The sequence below is a fragment of the Hevea brasiliensis genome, chromosome 9 (genome assembly GCF_030052815.1).
Source record: "Hevea brasiliensis isolate MT/VB/25A 57/8 chromosome 9, ASM3005281v1, whole genome shotgun sequence".
Taxonomy (NCBI): Eukaryota; Viridiplantae; Streptophyta; class Magnoliopsida; order Malpighiales; family Euphorbiaceae; genus Hevea; species Hevea brasiliensis.
Window position 1 is genome coordinate 93,172,389 of NC_079501.1, and position 23,584 is coordinate 93,195,972.

A 23,584-nucleotide genomic window follows, 5' to 3' on the forward strand; every position below is an offset into this window, starting at 1 on the left:
TTTAAATTTTAATAAAATTTTAATAAGATTATTAAAATTTAAAAAAATGATAACTTAACATTTTCAAGAAAGAGAAAATTATTTTTTAGAAAAATATTGTTTTTAAGTATTTTAAATATTAAAAAATATTAAAATATATTTTTTTTTATAAAAATTTTTTCTTCAAATCAATCAGAACCTATGTATCTTTCCATTGGAATTTTGCCAAACAGAAAATGGATGAAACCCACCTTCCTACAAGGAGTATGTTACAGTTGGCACATATTTTTATGGCTGCAATAGAGAATTCATTATAAAGTCAACTACAAATGAGCTGATGCCACCAAGAAGACAGATTTCATAGTTCTCATATATGCCTTTTTCCTCCATTGTTCTTGGTATTATAGCACAAGAAAATCATGATATATAAAGAAATATTTATATAAATTTATTCTATTTTATACTTGTATATTAAATTAGTAATATTCTTTTACATTATTCACAATTTAATTATAATTATAAAGAATTATTAAATTTATTTATTAATTTTTCAATACATTTAATATGAACTCAACTTTATATAAAACAAACTTAATAATTATTAAATTTAATATTTATATTAAAATATTTAATCTCATACATATTAAATTTATTCTTATATTAGTTCAATTTATAATAATTATATTCTTAATTTATTTATATAATATAATATTATTAATATTATTTATATGAGCTCAATTGGTGACTGGAGATTTGAGAGATTTTACTGTGTAAAATTTAAAAGTTGAGGAAATTTTATATTATATATGTAAATTGAATGACTGTAGTGTTACAATTATATAAATTTAAGAATAGTTATTAAAATTTACTCTAAAAAACAATTATTAACAAATTTAATTAAAAATTTACACTTAGGATAAATTTGATATATTTAAAATTTTATGTGTTAACAAAAAAAAAAGCTTAAAATCTTATATAGCAAGAAAAAGTGCTATTAATAAATATAATTTATAATTATTATTTCGCATAAATATAATAAATTTAGAAACTTACGTGGGGAAAATTTACTGTTTTATATATATATAATTTATTATTTTTGAAATAATTTTTATTTTATTTATAATGTTAAATAATTTTAATTTTTAAAAAAATTATAAAATTTAAAGATAGTTATGAGATATGGAGCATGGGGACACGATGAGGCTGGCTGCAAAAATGGGGCCACTATTGTGTGCTACTGTTACATTACAATGGCGCACATCCAACGCGCTTTCATATGGTCACCAATCACCGCTGGCTATAAAAATAAAAAATGTATTAAGAATTTTCTATTTAGATAATAGATTGAAAAAGTGTTTTTATAAATAGTATAATATTTATTTATTTTTTAATTAGTAACTAAAATACATATTTATAGAAACATAAATAAATTTTAATAAAATTTCTTTTAATATTTTTATTTTGGGAAGGAATTTTAATTTATTCTCCTTTAATTAAAGAGTAAATAATATATAGATATATATATAAATAAAAAATTATTACTTGCTTATAATTTTTCTCTTCCTTTCTTATTTTTCAATAATTAACTGAAATTTACTATATCAATATATTTTTTTATTATTTAAATGTATTAGATATTAAGGATTTATTTAATTTAACTGTTAAATAAAACTTATAACTGGTAGATGATCACCATTGATATATTTTAAATTATTAATAAAATTATATCTAACTCTTATTGTTACATGTAAAATAATTAATAAAAATATATGTTATATTATTTATTTTATTATTAAAATAAATATATAATTATTAATTTATTATATAATATATTAAAAATATAATTATTTTTAAGTATATATAAAAATTAACATTATAATTTTTATATTTATTATATTTTATAATTAATAATTTTTTAAAAAAAATAATATAATCTAAATAAAAAATAAAATAAAATAAAGTATCAAAACTGATGCAAATTATAGCTTAAGAAATATTTTATCAATTTCATATTAACTATTAACTTTATTTGATTCAATTTAAAAAAAAAAAAATTCTTTAATACACCTGTTTGATTATTAATGGGGTAAACCAAACACGGACTCAGCGCACATCCTCTCTTATCTTTCACCTTCCCAAGAAAAATGGATCATTATCATTCACGTAGAGTGGTGGCGAGTGGGATAAGAGGAGAAAGGAAAGGAGATTTTTCTTTTTTTTTTTTTTGGAAATAAAAGAGAATAGGAATATAACCGGCAGCCACCATAGATATGCATTCCACTACAAGAAATGCAGTTACATTTGGTCATAGATAGAGTCCTCGTGAGAAAAGCCAAACCAAACCTCCAAGCAAAAATCTAACATATTCTGAAAGCAATCCAACAGATTCCTATTATGGTATGTATTTTGCAGTATATAAGGTGTGAATCCAATGACTTTTCCGTTTCAATTGCCACCACCCCATCACCACAACCACCATCATCTCCTTCCCCACCCCACCACCATCACCAACACCATCCTCCTTTTTTACTTTTCTTGATACAACCCTTTTCACATTTTGTCTCCAATAATCACTTAATAGAGTCCCATGTAAATCCAAATCAGTCTCATTCTCACTGCAAGTTTATCTTTCACATCTTAATCAGCTATTCTCTTTCCCCAAGGAAAAAAAGTAAAGAAAAGAAAATCCAAATCATTCTCTGCCCTACTGCAGATTTAAATCAAAACCCTTTTCTCCTCTCTTGCTATCTCCATCAACATTCAGATATCATTTTCTTTCTCTCTCTCTCTCTCTTGACAGAGCAAACAGCCGGCCGGTGATGACGATGAGAAGAGGCATTGGTTTGGTTATACTAGTGTTGGTGGTTTTTGAGATCCAGACATGCTTATCACAGATTAACAGAGCAAGCTTTCCAAAGGGTTTTGTGTTCGGGACTGCATCTTCAGCTTTCCAGGTTAGTGTGATTTAATTTCTTGATTGAAAAGTCAGGCTTCTTGTTGTTGGCCAATCAATTATTTGTACATAGACGAGTTAGGAGACAGGGTTGTAAAGTCAAAGGTGTCTTGTCTAGTTATTCCGTTTTTAAGGAATACCATCTTCACGTGACTTTGCCGTTCTAACTCTTCTTGTTTGTCTAACAAGTTCTGGTTCTTATGAACTGTCACCCATTCACTCAGAACAAGGATAGCTCACAGACACACACACACACATCCTATATGCTCAATGAATACATTTTTTCTTGGTTCTTTTCATTCTCTCCAGCAAAATCCAACTCTAGTTAGAGAAATATTATATTTTAATTTTAATTTTAATTTAGACAAATAAGTATAAAAATAAATTAATATGCAAAAAATTTATTTGCCTTATAATTGATTTTCTTCGCAGAAATTGACTTAGTGATGTGTTATTTTATAGCTCTATACCTTTTTTTTCCTCAAAATAATAATTAACAATAATATTAAAAATAAATATTAATTTATTAAAACAAAAATACTGTTAAATGGGATTTTCGTCCTTTTCCACTAGTTGTGTTGACTTTATAATTAAGTCAAAATTAGCAGCATTTTTAAATTTGATCCTTTTAATTTTTTTAAATAAGAATTTAACTATTAAAATTACTGATTATTTTAAAAAAATTAATTAATAATTTTAATTACTAACTAAATGTAAATTATTCACTATTTAGATCATATATAAATTTTACCTACTTTAGTCGGTGAAAATTAATTTAAATTTTAAAAATTTTAAAATCTTTTTTAGTAGATAAATAATCAATAATAATCAATTAAAATTATTTAATAGATAATTTTTGTAATTATTTTTTTTTAATTTGTTGTAGTTTTAGTAGTTTGCAATTAATTATTATTTTTAATTTGTTGATAAAAATATTCTGTTTGCAGTATGAAGGAGCAGTGAAAGAAGATGGAAGGGGTCCAAGTGTTTGGGACACATTCTCGCATTCTTTCGGTAATTAATACATCAACTTTCTTTTCATATATCATTTATGAAAATATTCCTTTAAATATATTTATTAGAGAATGTTAAAAATTATTTTAAAAGTAAATTTTGTAAATTTTAATCATAATAATTTAAAATAATAAATATATATATTTTTAATATCATTTAAAATAATATTTTTCAACATATAAGAGTTTAATAAATCATAATTATTAAACTTGGTCCGAAGATTGACCCAGTTAAGAAACCGGGTCAATGGATGATTTAATATGAATCATTAAAAAATTAATTAAATATATATTAATAAAATATTACATTTATTGATATAATTAAATAATTTTAATCAACTAAATTTTATTTTTAAAATTAATATTTCAACATTTATTATATTATATTTACATTATCTTAATAATATTATTAAAATTTATATGAAAATATTAAAAATATTTAAAATTTAACTATTTTTATTCTAAGCATTTATAGTTAATATATAAAATAAAAATATTATTATAATTGAATAATTATCTTCTTAATATTTATAAATATTATTTATATATTAAAACAAAAAATAAACATACCATTTTAACAAATTTCTTCTATTACTATAAATAAAAGACTTTTATATAGCTAAGTAATATTTTATTTATTTACTAAATATAAATATAAATTTGCAAATATTAAAATATCAATATAAATTATATTTTTAAAAATTTTTAAATGAAACAATTTTAAATTGATCAGGTAATTGGATCAATGGGTTACTGGTTCAACCACCAGGTTACTCGATTTTTTCTGAGTCAACTCCTTATCCGGTTCAATGGAAAAACCAGTCCAGTTTTATATGCGAGTCACTAGTTCTGCCATTTTATGTATTAATTTGATGTACAACAACAAGCTCTTTCTTACATGATCAAGTTATATTGTGCTGCAGGAAAGGTAATTGATTTCAGTAACGCTGATGTGGCTGTAGATCAATACCACCGTTTTGAGGTATGTATTCTAATTACTTGCTGTTTTATGATTGATTTCGCTCTTTCTTTCTTAACAGACATATCAATATTAGACTTTGTGGTTCATTGGAAACAGGAAGACATTCAACTCATGAAGGATATGGGCATGGATGCCTACAGATTTTCAATTTCTTGGTCTAGAATATATCCTAGTAAGTTCACCACTAGACATTAATACTCCTAATCACTAACCTGGCAGCATTAAAAAGGACTCTGACAATAATACTCATAATCACATGATCAAAACTTCTAATGATATATCTCTATTCAGATGGAACTGGGGCAATAAATCAGGCAGGAGTTGATCATTATAACAAGCTCATCAATGCTTTGATAGCAGCAGGTGCCTTTTATATTTTAATCATCGATCTGGTGACATTTATTTTGCTTATTTCTTCATAAAAAGTTTGATTTATCACTAATCACTAGCATGGAATTAAGTAGATTTGCATCACTGCACTAAATGAAGATGATCAGCAGCTCTCCATGGCTAACAAGCTCCGTTAATTATGTGCAGGAATTGAGCCATATGTGACCATTTACCATTGGGACCTTCCTCAAGCCTTGAACGACAGATACAATGGATGGCTCAACCCACAGATCATGTATGTTAGAATTTATTCGAATTCTGACAATCTCTATCTTTTTAAGAATTTCTGAAGTATTACAATAACTTAATGTGATTCTGGAGACATGAGCTGACCTCAGTCATCATTTACAGAAAGGACTATGCAACATTTGCAGAGACTTGCTTTCAGAAATTTGGTGATAGGGTGAAGCATTGGATCACATTCAATGAGCCTCATACATTTACCATACAAGGGTATGATGTAGGTCTTCAGGCTCCAGGACGGTGCTCCATCCTTCTGCATTTCCTCTGCAGGGCTGGAAACTCTGCTACTGAACCTTACATAGTTGCGCACAATGTCCTTCTTTCTCATGGAACTGTGGCAGATATCTACAAGAGAAAATACAAGGTAAAATAATGGAGGACTAATAATTATTATATATATATAATAAATGACAGAAACTGGCTTTAACATTAGTGATTGCAGGCAAACCAAGGTGGATCACTTGGTGTATCATTTGATGTTATGTGGTTTGAACCAGCAACCAACAGCACGTATGACATTGAAGCAACTCAAAGAGCCCAAGATTTTCAGCTCGGATGGTAACTAATATTCCTTAATTTGTACTTAATTTCCTACATTCTATTGTCATTCTCACACATTCTGGCATTCTGTGAACAACTAGCATTCACTCAAGAGATGCTCTCGTTGATTTTCATGTTTCCTGTTTTTCCTGCAGGTTTATTGAACCTTTGCTGTATGGGAATTATCCAAGTTCAATGAGAAGTAGAGTTGGAAAACGGCTGCCAACATTTTCCAAATCTGAAGCTACTCTTATTAAAGGGTCCCTGGATTTTGTGGGAATTAATCACTACACTACATATTATGCAAAAAACAATTCAAAAAGTTTCATTAATGATCTCCTTAATGACTCCCTAGCAGACTCTGGTGCCATAACTCTTCGTAAGTTAACTATGATCTCTCCAGGTTTTCTTTTTGATTCAAGGCAATGCTAAATTTACTTCATTAGAAATCACAAGTTCTTTATTCTTGTTCCTTCCAGCCTTCAGAAACTTGCAGCCTATTGGAGACAGGGTATGCAATTTGTCGTTTGATTCTTTTATCTTCCATTGCAATCCAATTGAACTGCACTGCAGCTTATGCAATTCATAAAATTTTGAAGCATCTCAACCTGACAGAATTCTCACTTACCTGATATTGCAGGCAAATTCTATATGGTTGTACATAGTTCCTCAAGGGATGAGAAGTCTAATGAATTACATCAAGAAAAAGTATGGAAACATCCCAATCTTTATTACAGAAAATGGTAATATCCTTAGCCTTAAAACTACAATATAATTGATCATACTAATCAGCAATTAATGATCTCTAATAACCTCTGTGCCTTTCTTTAACTCATGGTCTTTACAGGGATGGATGACTCAAACACCTATATCTCCATTAAAGATGTTCTCAAGGATGAGAAAAGGATCAAATACCACAATGACTATCTAACAAACTTGTTAGCCTCTATCAAGTATGAGTAAATCTCTTGCTAAATGAATATGCATTCTACCATAATATCCAGAGGTTTGCAATCTAACACTGAACTGTTTTGGCTATTGCAGAGAAGATGGGTGCAATGTGAAAGGGTATTTTGTATGGTCTTTATTGGATAATTGGGAGTGGGCAGCTGGGTACACTTCAAGATTTGGTCTCTACTTTGTGGATTATAATGACAAGCTCAAGAGATACCCTAAGGATTCTGTTAAATGGTTCAAAAATTTCTTGACAGCTAGTTAAAAATGGATAAAGTATGCAACACAAATTTGCAATTGAATGTTCTATGTATGTTTCTTAGGGAACTATAATGAAAGTGAAATATTGAATACATGATCTCTATGTGCTAATTTAATTACATTTTCTTTCTTTGTGAAGTCTAGTTCCAAGAAGATGACCAACTTGCAACTTTACCATTTGCTCATATTTCCAACATAGATAAGGGCTGGTAAGGGGCAAAAGCTCCTTGTAAGATTTTAAATTTTTAATGAGGAGTAGGTCTTTTTAATAGGGAGTAGGTTGAATGTGATCATGTTTTAATTATAAGTGTTTGTTTATCCAATTAAATAAAAAAATTAAATAATTATATTGTAAAAATCTAAAAAGATATTTTTATTGATTCAATTAAAATAAAAAATGAATGACTTATATTTTTTAAAATTCTTTTTATTTATAAAAAAAATAAATTTTAATAGAATTCAAATGGTAAATGAAACACTTACAACTCAACTCAACTCAACTAAGCCTTTATCCCAAAAATGAAACACTTAAAAGATAATTTATATTTAATTGTAATATAATTTAAATACAACACTTTACATCTATTATTAGCGCTTTAAATTTATATTTAAATGCTGTGCATCTGTCACTGTTTACAATTTGCATCCATGCCTTTACATACAAGCATTATTAAGTCTGTAAGTGAAATGGTTTGCTCTTGTTGGTGTTGCCAAATTGCCAAGTAGAAGATGGAACATTATCAGATTTAGGGATGGCAACAGATTAAATTTTTGTGGGTATTCAATTCAATATAACCTTAATAAAATGGATTTGATTAGTATATAATCGGGTTCAAGATGTAACACCCCTATTGGTATAGCCTGGTATATTTCACTGTTCCGGTGACCGGTGTCGGTCCGGACAATTAATGGGATTAGGGCCACACTTAAGACAACTTGAGAAGCCATAAACACAAATAATTAGTAATGTTTAATTAGTTAACTATAAATAAGAAAAACAGAACATAAAAGGTTAAACGAGCCGAGAGTCACAGCGATGAGTGACCTCCTGAACGATCACAAGTCGTTTTAAACTCAAATTTCGAACCGTAAAAAGTGACGCTGTGGTCCTTAGGACCCTTATGAACACAGTGGAAAAGAGAAAATCACGAAAAAGAACTGTTAAGTTAGTCAAATAATTAGGTCAAGGAGCCGGAAGAAATATTGGATTATTTACAAACCGGGTTGAACCGGCGAGGGGCAATTTGGTCAATTAACCCCGAGAGCTTACTCCTGACCTAACTGTCAAATAAAATCGGAGAAAAGAAAATCTCGTAATTGAGAATTAAATTAAAGAACTAATAGAAAAAAATAAATAGAAAAAAAAAAAGAAAGAAGATGGAAAAGTCAAAGGTGATGACATAATGAATGATGTCATAAAGAAATTAATTAGTTGAATTATTAATTTGGGATTTGTGGTCTTCCATAAGATAAAGATAAGAAAAGAAAAAAAAATTAAAAACCTCATTTCCTTCTTCCATTGTGCCGCCCCATTTTCTTCCCAAAAACCTCCATGAATTCTCTTCATCTAAGCTTACATCTAAGCTTGAATTCCTTCACCCAATTTACATAACTTCCCTAAAAACTCTACTAAAGTTTGTTATTACTACTTAAGAAGGAGATTACAAGAAGAAAGGAGAGCAAAAGTTAGGGTTTTGAAGATTTAAGAAAGGTTAGTGTGCTAACTTATTATTTTACTTCTTTAAATGCATATGCAATGGTCGAAATGAACTTAGGATTAAAGATATGAAATAAAAATATGGGGGAAGGACAAACTGAATTTTTGGCCAGCTTGAAGGGAGTATGAATTGCATGAATTTAAAGAGTTTGAATGAGTATAAAAACCTTAATTAGTTGAATGATGATAGTTTAGAACTTTGAAATTGTTAATAGTAACAAAGTTGTGAGTTTAGGGTTTGAATGTTAGGGTTTGTGAACCAAATTTTGGAGAAATGCATAAATGATATCTTTGACCAATTGTGGACTGAAAAATGGTTAATAATGACCAAAGGAAATGTATGGGAATTGTTAGAATGGAAGACAAGCATGACCAAACCTACTTTGAAGGACCAAAACGGGAATTTTACAAGCCCAATTGATATGCCACCAATTGGAGATGAAAATAGACATAAAATAACACAATTTTCATTAAGGAACCATGGCCAAAAACTGACTAAAACTTGGTGAACCAATTGACCAAAGTGAAATGAGAGCAGGCTGCCACTGCACCAAACTGACCAAATGAACAGTAACTGTTAACTGTTCATTTGGTCATAACTCGAGTTAGGAAGGTCAAATTGACCTGAAATTTTACCAGCAATTAGATAAGATATAGACCTAAAACTTTCATGAAGAACACCATCCCAAATTATGCCATTAACCTAGTCAAATTATTGAGCAAAGTGGAGTTACTGTACCTGCGATTCTGCAGAATTGCCATTGAGCAGTAAAGTTCCAATGGCTATAACTCTCTCTAGAAAACTCTGATTTAGGCGATTCTTAAACCGATGGAAACCTAAGACATAGTAGAACATTTCATATGAAGAAAGTTAGACCAAATTATAAACTTAACTTGATCAAATTGCTGAACAAAATTGGACCAAAAATCTGCCAGAACCAAAATCTCAGCATGAACAGTGCACGTGAACAGTAATTGTATTTTGGCCATAACTTGAGCTACAAAACTCCGATTGGGGTGATCCAAAAATGAGAATACACTTAAGACAATAAGAAACATTTTCTATGAAGGAAGTTTTGCCAAATTCCAACAGTAGATGGACCAATAAACAATGCAATTTAGAACTCCAAAATCGAAAATTGGCAATTTTGCCTAAAAGACCTAAGCTTTGAGAAAATGGCCAAAACCAATAAGTTTAGTGACCAAAATGTGGTATGTGGGTGAAGTTGGAATTCCCATACCTATTAAGCCTTAGAAAGTCAACTTTTTGACTTAAATAGTGCAGTGAATAGTAACCCGAAACACAAAATTTAAAGAACGTCAAATTTAGCACGTTAGAGCTAGGTAATTGTGAAGCTAAATTTATTTTGGATTTATGTTAAGTTCTAGTACTGAAACATTGTAAAATTGTGTGTTTCAGTTGAAAAGAATATCGGAAAGGAACCCAAGGAACCGAGTCGAGGCTAAAGGACGACTCGCTTGAGGTTTGTGCACAATAAACCTTATTTAAGCATTTTACCCTTGAAAAATTGATTTAGCACGCATTATGAATTTATGAACTTTTGTGTTGCCACCTTGTGATCAAATTGTAACTTTGGAAATTGATTTGATTTTTGTATGCAATATTTGAATGAAATGTTTGAAATGAATTTTTGATTCACACTTATCATGACAGTTACTTATTATTCCTCCTCCATTTATGGGGTTGAGATCGTTTATTTTCCTCCCTCTCTGGCTTGCCAGTTAAGGTTGTAGATCGAATGAGTACTCATTAGCTAGCTAGCCACCTCCCTCATTGATTTTCATTAATGGGGTTGAGATTGCTTTGTCGTGGTGTACAACGCGGCATTGAACGGAAATTTTGTGTCATGGCTTAAGTTGTGTATGACTTGGCAACACTGTGTTTATGAAATTGTTTGACTAAACTGTGTTTAATAGATTATTTGACAAAATTGTGTTATTATAAACTTGGCTATTTGTGAAATGTGATTGAGAAATATTTAATGTATGTTTGGCAACGAATGATTTATTTATGGCATTTTAAATTTTTATTGTGCACCACTGAGTATTTTTATACTCAACGATAGCTTATTTTGCTGTCGCAGATAAGAGCAAGGAAAAAGCAGCAGAGTGAGCTGCTACTGAGTTGAAGATCACATCAAGCTTTTGTACGGGTATTATTTTATACCCTTGTAGATAATTTTGATGTAAATATGGAAATGTTGTATGTATCAATGTAGTTGAGCAGTTGTAAATAAATTGTAATAATATTTTTTGGATTTTCTTCTGTAAATTTAATATTTGTATTTATGAATTTCTCATTTTATGCTTGTGAATGGAGATATTAAATATTTTGAGATGAGAAATCTTGTTTTGTATTGTGAAATTATTTTGAAGTGTGTTGAACTGAGTTGATTGAGTTATTGAAGGTTGGGAGTTGTGAAATATTTTTGGAAGTGTTTTTTTTAGGTATTTGAAGAACTGTTTTCTCCAGTTTTCAAACGGAACTCTGTCAAAATTTTTATAAAATTTGCGACAAAATTTAAAATGGACAAAATTTTTACTAGTATTTAAGCTTGAATAAATAATTTTTAATTCTCACTAAAATGCTCACCACTTCCAAAATGTAAGAAAATCGTTTTAAAATCCCTTGTAGGGTACTTAATGAGTTATCGGTAGGTGAAGTTTGGTAGTTCATTAAGTATTCTACGGGATTATGTTATGCCTTACGGAGGGGTAAGGTGTGACATGTTTTAGTGGTATCAGAGCATGGTTTTTCAATAAATTTTGACTATGCATGTGAATATTTCTTTGATAAGTACAACTGCTCAAGTGTCTTTAATTGATACATATGACATATTTACATCATGAATATGCACTAACGGAGGTCAACCTCCTTGTGTTTAATCTCAGGAAGTAGAAAATTTGAGAAAACAGAATGGAAGGAGGAGATCATTCCGAAGAACAATCTGTTGAGGCTGAGGTTCAAAAGGAAGCCCCAGCACTCTAGAACGTGATTGGGTCAGCCATTCCAGCTCCTGCTCCAGCACCGCAGTTTCCTACTCAATTTGTACAGCAGATGGCTGCATTCCTTCAGCAAATGGCGGGTAATGTGCCACCCCAAGCTCAAATACCAGTACCTGCAGCACAACCACAGCCCTCAGCTCGGCAATATGAAAAATTGATGAAATTTGGGGCCACTGAGTTTAAAGGCACTGTGGATCCATTGGAAGTAGAACAGTGGTTGGAAAGAATGGAACGAGTTTACAGAAAACTGCAGTGCACGGAAGAGATGAAGTTCGAGTATTCTGCTTCCTTGTTACAAGGGGATGCATATGAATGGTGGAAGACCATCCCCCACAGCCTGGTTGAGCCGCCTGTGCTGACATGGACAGACTTCCTGAGGGAATTCAGGCAGAAATGGGTCCCTGATGCATATGTAGATAAGAAATTGCAAGAATTCCTGAGTTTGAAACAAGGGGACCGAACTGTAGCAGAGTATGAGAGAGACTTCTCAAGGCTAAGCCACTATGCTGGAAGCTTAGTCTCCACCCCCAGAGACAGATGTAAGAGGTTTGAGTCCGGATTAAGGTCGAATTTGAGAATGCAAGTTGTGGGTTTTCGACATCAGAATTTTGCTGAATTGATCTCACATGCACTGGAATTGGAAAGGATAGAATCAGAAGGGGCAGTGAAGAAGGGTTCACAAGAGAAAGAGAAGGCTGAAAAGACTACTGGACAAGCATCTGAAAGTGGTTCTGGCAAGAGGAAACAGTTTGGGGGATCCAGCTCCCGTAGAGGCAGAGGCAGATTTTCTGGCCAAAGACCACCCCGGTCTGGTCAGCAGACCCAACAAGTTTCTCGAGGATCTCTATCAGTACGACAGTGTGAGACTTGTGGGAAAACTCATGGCGGGGTTTGTTTTAAAGCTACTGGCACATGTTTTAACTGTGGAGGGAGCGGACATTTCATGAAGGATTGCACTAGCCCGCGCCGGTCTGGATCTTTCACTACATCTGAAGGATCAGCCCAAGTCTCTGCACCTAGAGGGTCACCGTCAGCTGCTAGAGGTAGAGGCAGAGGTAGGGGTCCTGGTAGCACTCCTGGTAGTCAGAGCACTGTTAACCAGCCAGCACCCAGTGGTGCACCAGTCAGAGTGTATACTATGCGTCAGAGGGAGGAAGCTGAAACATCAGACGTAGTAGCTGGTATTTTCTCCATCCTTGACCAAGATGTGTATGTGTTATTTGATCCTGGCTCCACACATTCATATGTCAGTGCTAGTGTGATGTGTTCTACTGCTATTCATTGTGTACCAATGGACTATGATGTGCTAGTAACTAGTCCATTAGGCCAGGAGGTCAGGGTAAATAGGCTATATAGGGACTGTCCTTTGGTGATCCAAGGACACACCTTTTTGTCTGATTTAATTGAAATGCCCTTCAGAGATTATGACATTATCTTGGCCATAGATTGGTTAGCCAGGCATCACGCCATGATTGATCGTAGATCAAGATACCACTTTTGGTCTTCCTCAGTATGGTGATGTAGTAATACATGGGGAGAGACAGTTATTGCCTTCAAACATCATTTCAGCTGCACTGGCCAGAAAAATGATTAGAAAAGGGTGTGAGGCGTACTTGGCTCATGTGATAGACACCCAAGTGGGGAGTCCAGCACTGAGGGACATTCCTACTATATGTGACTTTTCGGATGTATTTCCTGATGAATTGCCAGGATTACCTTCAGAAAGAGAAGTGCAGTTTGAAATTGATGTTATGCCTGGTGTGGACCCAATCTCCATAACGCCATATAGAATGGCACCAGCATAACTAAACGAATTGAAAGTACAGTTGCAAGAGTTGCTTGACAAGGGTTTCATCCACCCTAGTGTGTCACCTTTGGGAGCACCAGTGTTGTTTGTAAAGAAGAAAGATGGCACTCTCCGGTTATGCGTTGACTATAGGCAGTTGAATAAGGTGACAATAAAGAACAGATACCCATTGCCCCGTATTGATGACTTGTTTAATCAGTTGAGGGGTGCAACTGTGTTCTCCAAAATTGACCTGAGGTCAGGCTATTATCAGCTGAAAGTACAAGAGCAGAGTATTTCTAAAACTGCTTTCAGAACCCGTTATGGCCATTATGAATTCATAGTCATGCCATTCGGGTTAACTAATGCTCCGGCTGCTTTTATGGGTTTGATGAACACTATCTTCAGACCATACCTCGACCAGTTTGTTGTGGTATTTATCGATGATATATTGGTCTATTCGAGGAATGCAGAAGAGCATGATAGACATCTGCGGATTGTACTGCAGACTTTGAAGGAGAAACAGCTATATGCCAAATTGTCGAAGTATGAATTTTGACTGAAGGAGATATCCTTTTTGGGGCATGTAGTATCAGAAGAGGGTATTAAGGTAGATCCTAGCAAAATTGAAGCTGTCCTTAATTGGAAGCCACCCAGAAATGTCATAGAGATTCACGATTTTAGGTTTAGTCGAATACTACCGTAGATTTGTGAAGGGATTCTCCATGTTGGCATCTCCATTGACCAAGCTGCTTAGAAAGGATGTGAAATTTCAGTGGACGGACAAATGCCAGCAAAGTTTTGATGAATTGAAGAGATGTTTGACTGAGGCTCCAGTCCTGACTTTACCTACACCGGGTAAAGAATATACAGTTTACAGCGATGCTTCTTACAACGGGTTAGGTTGTGTGTTGATGCAAGATCGAAATGTCATTGCCTATGCATCACGCCAGCTGAAACCGCATGAGAGGAATTATCCAACACATGATTTGGAGCTTGCAGCAATTGTGTTTGCTCTTAAGATCTGGAGACATTATTTGTATGGGGAGAAGTGTTACATCTACACAGATCATAAGAGTTTGAAGTATTTGGGCACCCAGAAAGAGTTGAATTTGAGACAGAGGAGATGGTTAGAGTTGATAAAAGACTATGATTGTTTGATAGACTATCAGCCAGGGAAAGCTAATGTTGTGGCTGACGCCCTAAGTCGCAAGACTATGGCAAGTCTACAGGTTACTCCCTTGTCTTTGGTACATGAGTTGAGATCATTACATGCCAGTTTAGAGATTAATGATGAAAGGTATCAGAAGCTGTTGGAAGAAGTCCGGCAGGGCAAGAAACTAGAGTTCTCAATCAGAGATGATGGTTTACTGCTACACCAGGGCAGAATGTGTGTTCCTAATGATGTTGATTTGAGGCAGATCATTTTGAAGGAAGCACATGAGTCTCCTTTTGCTATGCACCCTGGTGGTACAAAAATGTATAGAGGGCTAAAGGAGCATTACTGGTGGATGGGTTTAAAAAGAGATGTGGCAGAGTTTGTATCCAAATGCCTAACTTGTCAGCAAGTAAAGGCAGAGCATCAAGTACCAACTGGGTTGTTACATCCACTGTCAGTGCCAGAATGGAAATGGGAAAGAATAACTATGGATTTTGTAATGGGACTTCCGAGGACACAGAAGAGTCATGATGCAGTATGGATCATTGTTGACAGACTGATTAAGTCTGCTCATTTTCTGCCAGTCCCAATGGACTACAGTTTGGACAGATTGGCCAGATTGTACATCGATGAGATTGTGAGACTGCATGGAGTGCCAGTATCTATCGTATCAGACAGAGATCCTAGGTTCACTTCTAGATTCTGGGGTAGTCTTCAGAGAGCCCTAGGAACTAGATTGAACTTCAGTACTGCATTCCACCCACAGACAGATGGCCAGTCTGAGAGGGTAATTCAGATTTTGGAGGACATGCTACGGGCTTGTGTGATTGAGTTTGAGGGTAGTTGGGATACACACTTGCCTTTGATTGAGTTTGCTTACAACAACAGCTATCAATCAAGCATTGGGATGCCTCCATATAAAGCTTTGTATGGCAGAAAATGTAGAACCCCGTTATGTTGGGATGACGTGGGTGAAAGAAAAATGATTGGACCCGAAATTGTTCAACAGACTGAAGAGAAAATCAGGGTGATCAGGGGTCGACTTAAATCTGCATCAGACCATCAAAAGTCCTATGTTGATTTGAAAAGAAGGGATATTGAGTATGCAGTGGGTGAGAAAGTTTTCCTCAAGGTTTCTCCTTGGAAGAGGATTATGAGATTCGGCAGGAAGGGGAAACTAAGTCCTCGTTTTATCGGGCCATATGAGGTATTGGAAAGAGTGGGTCCTTTGGCATATCGTTTGGCACTACCTCCAGAGTTGGAGAAGATACATAATGTCTTCCATGTGTCTATGTTGAGGAGGTATCGATCAGACCCATCTCATGTACTACCAGTAGAGAAAATTGAAGTAAATCCAGACCTCACATATGAAGAAGAACCCATAAAGATTCTGGCTTATGAGTTGAAGCAGCTACGGAACAAGCAGATACCATTGGTAAAAGTGCTGTGGAACCATCATTCGGGCCAAGAAGCTACTTGGGAATGAGAGGAGGACATGAGGAGACAACACCCACAACTGTTCTGAGATTGATACCAGGTAAAATTTCGAGACGAAATTTATTTAAGGGGAGGAGAATTGTAACACCCCTATTGGTATAGCTCAGTATATTTCATCGTTCGTGACCGTGTCGGTCCGGACAATTAATGGGATTAGGGCCACACTTAAGACAACTTGAGAAGCCATAAACATAAATAATTAGTAATGTTTAATTAGTTAACTATAAATAAGAAAAACAGAACATAAGAGGTTAAACGAGCCGAGAGTCACAGCGATGAGTGACCTCCTCGGGAACGACTGCGAAGTCGTTTTAAACTCAAATTTCGAACCGTAAAAAGTGACGCTGTGGTCCTTAGGACCCTTATGAACACAGTGGAAAAGAGAAAATCACGAAAAAGAACTGTTAAGTCAGTCAAATAATTAGGTCAGGGAGCCGGAAGAAATATTGGATTATTTACAAACCGGATTGAACCGGCGAGGGGCAATTTGGTCAATTGATCCCGAGAGCTGACTCCTGACCTAACTGTCAAATAAAATCGGAGAAAAGAAAATCTCGGAATTGAGAATTAAATTAAAGAACTAATAGAAAAAAATAAATAGAAAAAAAAGAAAGAAGATGGAAAAGTCAAAGGTGATGACATAATGAATGATGTCATAAAGAAATTAATTAGTTGAATTATTAATTTGGGATTTGTGGTCTTCCATAAGATAAAGATAAGAAAAGAAAAAAAAAATTAAAAACCTCATTTCCTTCTTCCATTGTGCCGCCCCATTTTCTTCCCAAAAACCTCCATGAATTCTCTTCATCTAAGCTTACATCTAAGCTTGAATTCCTTCACCCAATTTACATAACTTCCCTAAAAACTCTACTAAAGTTTGTTATTACTACTTAAGAAGGAGATTACAAGAAGAAAGGAGAGCAAAAGTTAGGGTTTTGAAGATTTAAGAAAGGTTAGTGTGCTAACTTATTATTTTACTTCTTTAAATGCATATGCAATGGTCGAAATGAACTTAGGATTAAAGATATGAAATAAACTTAAAATCTTTCTAATTCTCAATAGCTGGTTTATATAATACAGAATAATAGTGATGTGAATAATTCTCCCTCTCCTACATGATTATGGCAAAACCAAATATTATTTTCTTCACAGATTAATTATAAAAAAAAATCTTAGCCATATAAAATAATAAAATACTAAATATATAATAATTGATTAGAGGGATTCTGACTTAAAAAAAAAAAAATAATCATCTACGTTATCGCCACTTTGAATTGTTCACGATTCCTAAAGTTCAAGAACACCTATTAAACTTTATCTATCACTTGGATTAACAAGCTTCGCTTTGCTAGTTGGGCTGAACTTTTCAACTTTTGGGCTTTGAGTCCCCTGAATCCCTTTAGTCCCTGAACTTTCGGCCTAACATCATCATTCACATCCACAACTCGCCCAACTAGGATTAGCCGGCTGACATTGAAAAAATGGATCGAACAAATTTAATTTAAAATTTTAGTTTAATTTTTTTAATAAATCAATTTATTTAATTTTTAATTTTAAGAGATACAATTTATTCAGTTGTATGAATTGAATAGTTTTTTAATTAATTATTATTAGATTTAAAATTAAAATTAAAAATTAGGAAATATAATTAAAATTAATTTAAAAAATTGTCTTTTATAATTACTTGAATCCATATAAAATATAATTATTTTATTAAAAAAATAAGATAATTTCACATAAATTTACAACTTATCTCATCAGATTTTTATAAAATTATTACTTTTTCATAAAACAATTAATTACAAAAATTTCATTAACTTAACAAAAAAAGTTTCTTTATGTAAAAAAAATATATAATATTTTTTAAAAATCTTTTAACAAAATTTATCTTACTTAATGCATCTCTTAAATTTTTTTTAAAAATATTATATGTGCTTTTTATTTAAGGAAAATTTATTTTTTTTTAAATTAATAAAATTTTCATAATTAACTAATTTATGAAAAAAAAAATATTTTACAAAAATTTAATAAGATGAGTGATAAATTTATATGAAATTATACTTTATATCAAACCAAGTAACTATAAAATTTCTCATTCTAAAATAAGTCTAAGATGAAATTTAAATCAATAAATTAAACCAACTTGAACAAATTTGATTTGATTCAATTTTCTCTCTAATTTAATTCACCTCGGTTTGATTTATTTATTTTTTTAATTTTTTAAATTGATCTGAATCATACTGCTCATTTATACTCCTCACATTGTGTGTTAAAGTAAACATCGAACACCTAACATAGTTATTTCAATTGGTATGAATTTAACCTTTTTTTTATATAGTAATAAAAAAAAATCAATTTTCTGTTTCATTGATGTGGAATACACTAAGTTCAAAATTAAATTAGAAGAAATTTATGAGAATCCCCAGATTGAGGAGAATGGCCAAAATGAGCAATTCATCTTAAATCACTTGAAAGATCTGTGGAATAGAGAAGAATCTTATTGGAAGCAGAGATCTCACATTTAATGGTTGACAGAAGGGAACAGAAATACAAGGTTCTTCCATGTTTCTACAATTCAAAGGCGACATCGAAATTCTATAGTGAAGCTCTAGACGGCTAATGGTACTTGGATTGAAACTGAACAAGAGATCCGATCAGAAATTCTAAATTTTTTTAAAGGCATTTACAAGAGCAATCATAAAAGCAATCATTCTAAATTCTTCTATCAATCAATATAGGCCTATAAGCCTATGCAATTTCACATACAAGATTATCTCAAAAATCATTGTTAATAGTTTGAAACCTATGATGGATGCTCTCATTTCCATTGATCAAACTGCTTTCATTCCTCATAGATCCATTCAAGATAATATTGTTATTGCCCATGAAGTGTTTCATTATTTGAAAGTTGTAAAATCAAAAAAGCACTTCATGGCTGTGAAGTTAGATATGCATAAGGCGTATGACCAGGTTGAATGGTCTTTTCTGGAAAGAGTGTTACTTCAATTTGGTTTTGATTCAGCTTGGGTTAATCTAATTATGCAATGTGTTTCCACCGTGAGTTACTCTATTCTTATTAATGGGGGGCCATCTAAGCCATTTTTTCCTTTAAGAGGCCTTAGATAGGGTGACCCATTGTCCCCCTATTTGTTCCTTTTCATTTCTCAGGCTCTATCTTGTCTTATATCCAAAGCTCATCAAGATGGTTTTCTAAAAGGGATTCAGCTAGCTAGAAGAAGACCTGCTCTCACTAACTCTCTCTTTGCAGATAACACTTTTTTATTTGGAAGAGCTACCAGAGCAGAAGCTATGGCTACTATGGATATAATTTCTAAGTACTCTGCTGCTTCAGGATAACAAGTTAACGTTCATAAGTCTAGCATATTCTTCAGTAAGAGAACTCCTGTCTGATTGAAACATGAGATCCTTTCTATGTTTAACATGCATGAAATGAAGCCAAATATTTGGGTCTTCCTTCCTTTTGGGGTTGATCCAAAACCCAAGCTCTAAATTTCTTGAAGGAAAAAATTAAGGCAAAAACTCAGTCTTGGAAGCGAAAGCTTTTATCCCAAGCAGGCTGTGAAACTCTTATTAAAGCAGTGTTTTGTGCCATTCCTATGTACACAATGTCTATCTTGAAGCTGCCCAAGAATTTCTGTTCTCAACTCAATAGTTTAGTAGCTAATTTCTGGTGGGGAAAATTAGACCAGGAGAGGAAGATGCACTGGATTAGCTGGAACTCTACTTCAAAGCCGAAGTCTAAAGGGGGAATGGGCTTTAAAGATTTTGAATTGTTTAACTTAGCATGTTTAGCTAAGCAGAGCTGGCGATTTATTAACCACCCAAATAACTTATGGGCTAAAGTGATAAAAGGGCTTTATTTTCCAAATTCATCTTTTTGGAATGCTTCAGCCTCTAAAAAGAATAAATCATAGATTTGGCAAAGCTTATTAGCTGGTAGAGATGTTCTTCGAGAAGGGTTCAGACATAATATAGGAGATGGGAGTGATACTCTTGCTTGGTTTGATCCATGGATTCCTCATATTCCAAAGTTTAGAGTGAATCATCCAGCTCATTATTCGAAAAATATTAATAAGGTTGCTAACCTCATTGATCACACTTCTCTCAAATGGAAGATGGATTTAATTGACAATTTATTTGAGGAGGAAGTAGCTCAGGCTATTAAGCTTATTCCAGTTGCTCCCATGGGATCTGATGATACTTATGTATGGCATTTTGACTCTTCGGGTAATTATTCTGTTAAATCGGGATATTGATTCTTGGTTAAAAAGTAAAGAGTTAGTAATCCTCAAATACCCTCTCAATCACTCTCAATTTCTTATCTTGTGTGGAAGAAGACATGGAGTTTATCCATTCAACCAAAATAAAAGTTTTCATCTAGAAGGCCATTCTTAATGTATTGCCAGTGAAAAGCAACTTGGCAATGAGGGGTATTCCTGTTGATCCTTCTTGCCCAGTGTGTAAGTTTGAAGCTGAAACTGTTAAGCATATGCTGTTTTGGTGTTCTCATGCAAAAGCAGCCTGGTTCGCGAGTTCCTGCAATTACAACTCAAACCTGATAGGCTTCTCTTCCTTTGCACAATGGTGGATGTCTATTGTCCAACATTTCCAAGGAGAACAGGAAAGTATCAACACAATAGCCACTGCTTGTTGGATTATCTGGAAGGAAAGGAATAAGGTAACTTTTAATAATTCTAATCCTAATCCTTATTTTGTCGCTCAAAAAATCAATAGAAGCATTACTGAAGCACAGATGTTAGAGGAAAATAAACCCCCTAATCAAAGGCCAGATTATGGTCAAAACCTTGTTAGTAATGACTGGTTCCCTCCCCCGGTGGGTTATCTGAAATTCAACTCTGATGTGGTGTGGAAACATCAAGATTTTAAGGCGGTTGTAGTTGTTGTGGTTAGAAATCATTATGGCCAACTGATTGATGGATTTGTTAAATTTGTTGAGGCCTTATTCCCTCTGGTTGGAGAAGCTTTAGCTATGCAAGAGGCAATTCAAATGGCCATCACCATGGGTGTGCCTAAAATGGTTCTTGAAACGGATTCCTCCATCCTTCACCCTGCACTGTCCTCGGAGCAGCAAGTTTCAATGTGAGAAATTCATGCTATTATTATGGATATAAAATTTTTGGTTTGTAAGATTCCACATGTCCTTTTTTCTTTGGTCAGAAGGTCTGCCAATAGAGCTGCAGATTGTCTGGGAAAACTTTTTTATATTGGGAATGTTTCTAGCAATTGGTTGACTGCTATGCCAGATAATTTGTATGCTATCTTGTTTCAGGATGCCCAAAAGGCCTTGTAATGCAATTTTGTTGCAGTTCAAAAAAAAAATACACTAAGTTAATGTGGAAGAATAATGTCTTAAGATCGTTAAAGAGGAAACTTAGTCTTAATGCATATAAATTAATTTAAAAATACCTCAACTGTAAGTTTTTACAAAAAAAATCCAATAAGGAATTCCCTTTATTTGAAATATAATTCCATCTTTTTGATGAGTAATTTATAGGAACGTGGGCTGTGACAGATCAAAGAGTTGGGGGGCCTTTTTACTAAAACGGGTGCATTAAAAAAAATTTATCGAAAGGGGTGATTGTGTTGAATTGAAGGAGAGAGAAAGTAGGATGTTAATATAAGTAGCGTCCCACTATTAAAAAAATAATAATGAAAAAATAAAATATCTTACGGTTAAAGAAAAAAAGGTAATTGGACACTACTTAAAATAGTGTCCGACTAGTTGAACGCTATTTTAAGTAACGCCCAGCTACTTTAGTAAGTTTTTTTAATCTCTCAACTGTACTCACACTCATACCGCAATTCTTTCACTTATACTTATTTCTACATAGTTTAATTATTGACTAATTAATAATGTGATATAAAAATATTATTAGTTAGTCAATAATTGAACTGTGTTGGAGTAAGTGCAAGTGAGAGAATTACGGTATAGGTGTGAGTAATTATTAAAATCGCATTATTAATATTTTTTTATATCACATTATTGATTAGTCAATAATTGAACTGTGTAAGAGTAAATACAAGTGAGAGAATTGTTATGTGAGTGTGAGTACAGCTAAGAGAGTAAAAAATAAAATTATTAAAGTACGGACGCTATTTTAAGTAGCATCCCATTATTCTTTTTCTTTTTGACTTTTAAAAGTTTTTTTATTATTTTTTTAATAGTGAGACGCTATTTATATTAGCATCCCACTTTCTCTCTCATTTAACTTAGCACAATCACCACTTTTAGTAAATAAGTCTAAATTCATCACTTTTTGATAATTTTTTTTAGATGCACTCTTTTAGTAAAAAACTCGAGTTGCAAAGAAGGATGTAGGGTTAATCTAAGTCCTTCAATTTGGGTGGTTATATTAGTATTATCGTTTTAATTTGTATCATAAAAATTTTTGAACTTTAATTTGATTATTATTAAAACCTCGTAACCTACTATTATAGATTTCAAAGTTAATTTATAGCTAAGTTTTACTCATCGTTCTCCAATTTAAATAGGTTTATCATAATTGTCCATTAACTTTATAATCAATTTAAAATTTTAGATTTTCATTTGCTTAAATTTATTTAAAATTAAATCATACTTTTTTGAAATAGTTTAATATTTTTTATAAATATATTTAATTAATTATTTATTTAATTTATCATATATATATTTTTATATATTTTTTTAATTCAATTGTAGTTAATATATAAAAGATTTATGTTTAATTTATCTTAATTCCATTTATTTTATTTTAGTGTAAGAAAAAATTAATATCATATAATTATTTTACTTTATTTAGAAATATTTAAATCCTAATTAAGTATAATTTTTTATTTAGAAAATATTTAAATCCTAATTAAGTATAATTTTCTTTTTATGTATATAGATTGATATTGGTTTGCTATAATTGGAAATCTTTTTATATAATGGGCAAAAGCCCACAAACTCTAATAAGTACATTGGATCCAGCAGGTAGCCGTGAAGGTTTTCTAATTTCAGGTCTGCTCCTACTGCCTGGGGGATAAGGATTCCAAGTCATAATAAATCCAAATCCTAGTGGG

The 23,584-nt window shown here is 32.5% G+C and overlaps 2 protein-coding genes and 1 long non-coding RNA gene across 4 annotated transcripts in view; 2 read left to right on the plus strand and 1 right to left on the minus strand.

Annotated features, from left to right (window-relative positions):
• The window catches only part of LOC110650551 (uncharacterized), a 76,725-nt gene that overhangs the window by 14,134 nt on the left and 39,007 nt on the right, over positions 1-23,584 (minus strand). The gene's annotated exons all lie outside the window — the stretch shown is intronic.
• LOC110652875 (beta-glucosidase 40) lies at positions 2,244-7,453 on the plus strand. The gene is made up of 14 exons (XM_058153994.1): positions 2,244-2,376; positions 2,780-2,933; positions 3,880-3,946; positions 4,869-4,927; positions 5,024-5,099; positions 5,219-5,290; positions 5,465-5,552; positions 5,669-5,924; positions 6,003-6,118; positions 6,256-6,479; positions 6,580-6,611; positions 6,741-6,843; positions 6,948-7,053; positions 7,145-7,453. Exons 2-14 carry the CDS (start codon positions 2,799-2,801, stop codon positions 7,317-7,319), a joined length of 1,509 nt encoding a protein of 502 aa, XP_058009977.1. The 5' UTR covers positions 2,244-2,376; positions 2,780-2,798; the 3' UTR covers positions 7,320-7,453.
• LOC131183304 (uncharacterized) lies at positions 10,436-11,398 on the plus strand. Its single transcript, XR_009151431.1, has 2 exons — positions 10,436-10,516; positions 11,138-11,398. It is a non-coding gene; the product is annotated as an uncharacterized LOC131183304 (long non-coding RNA).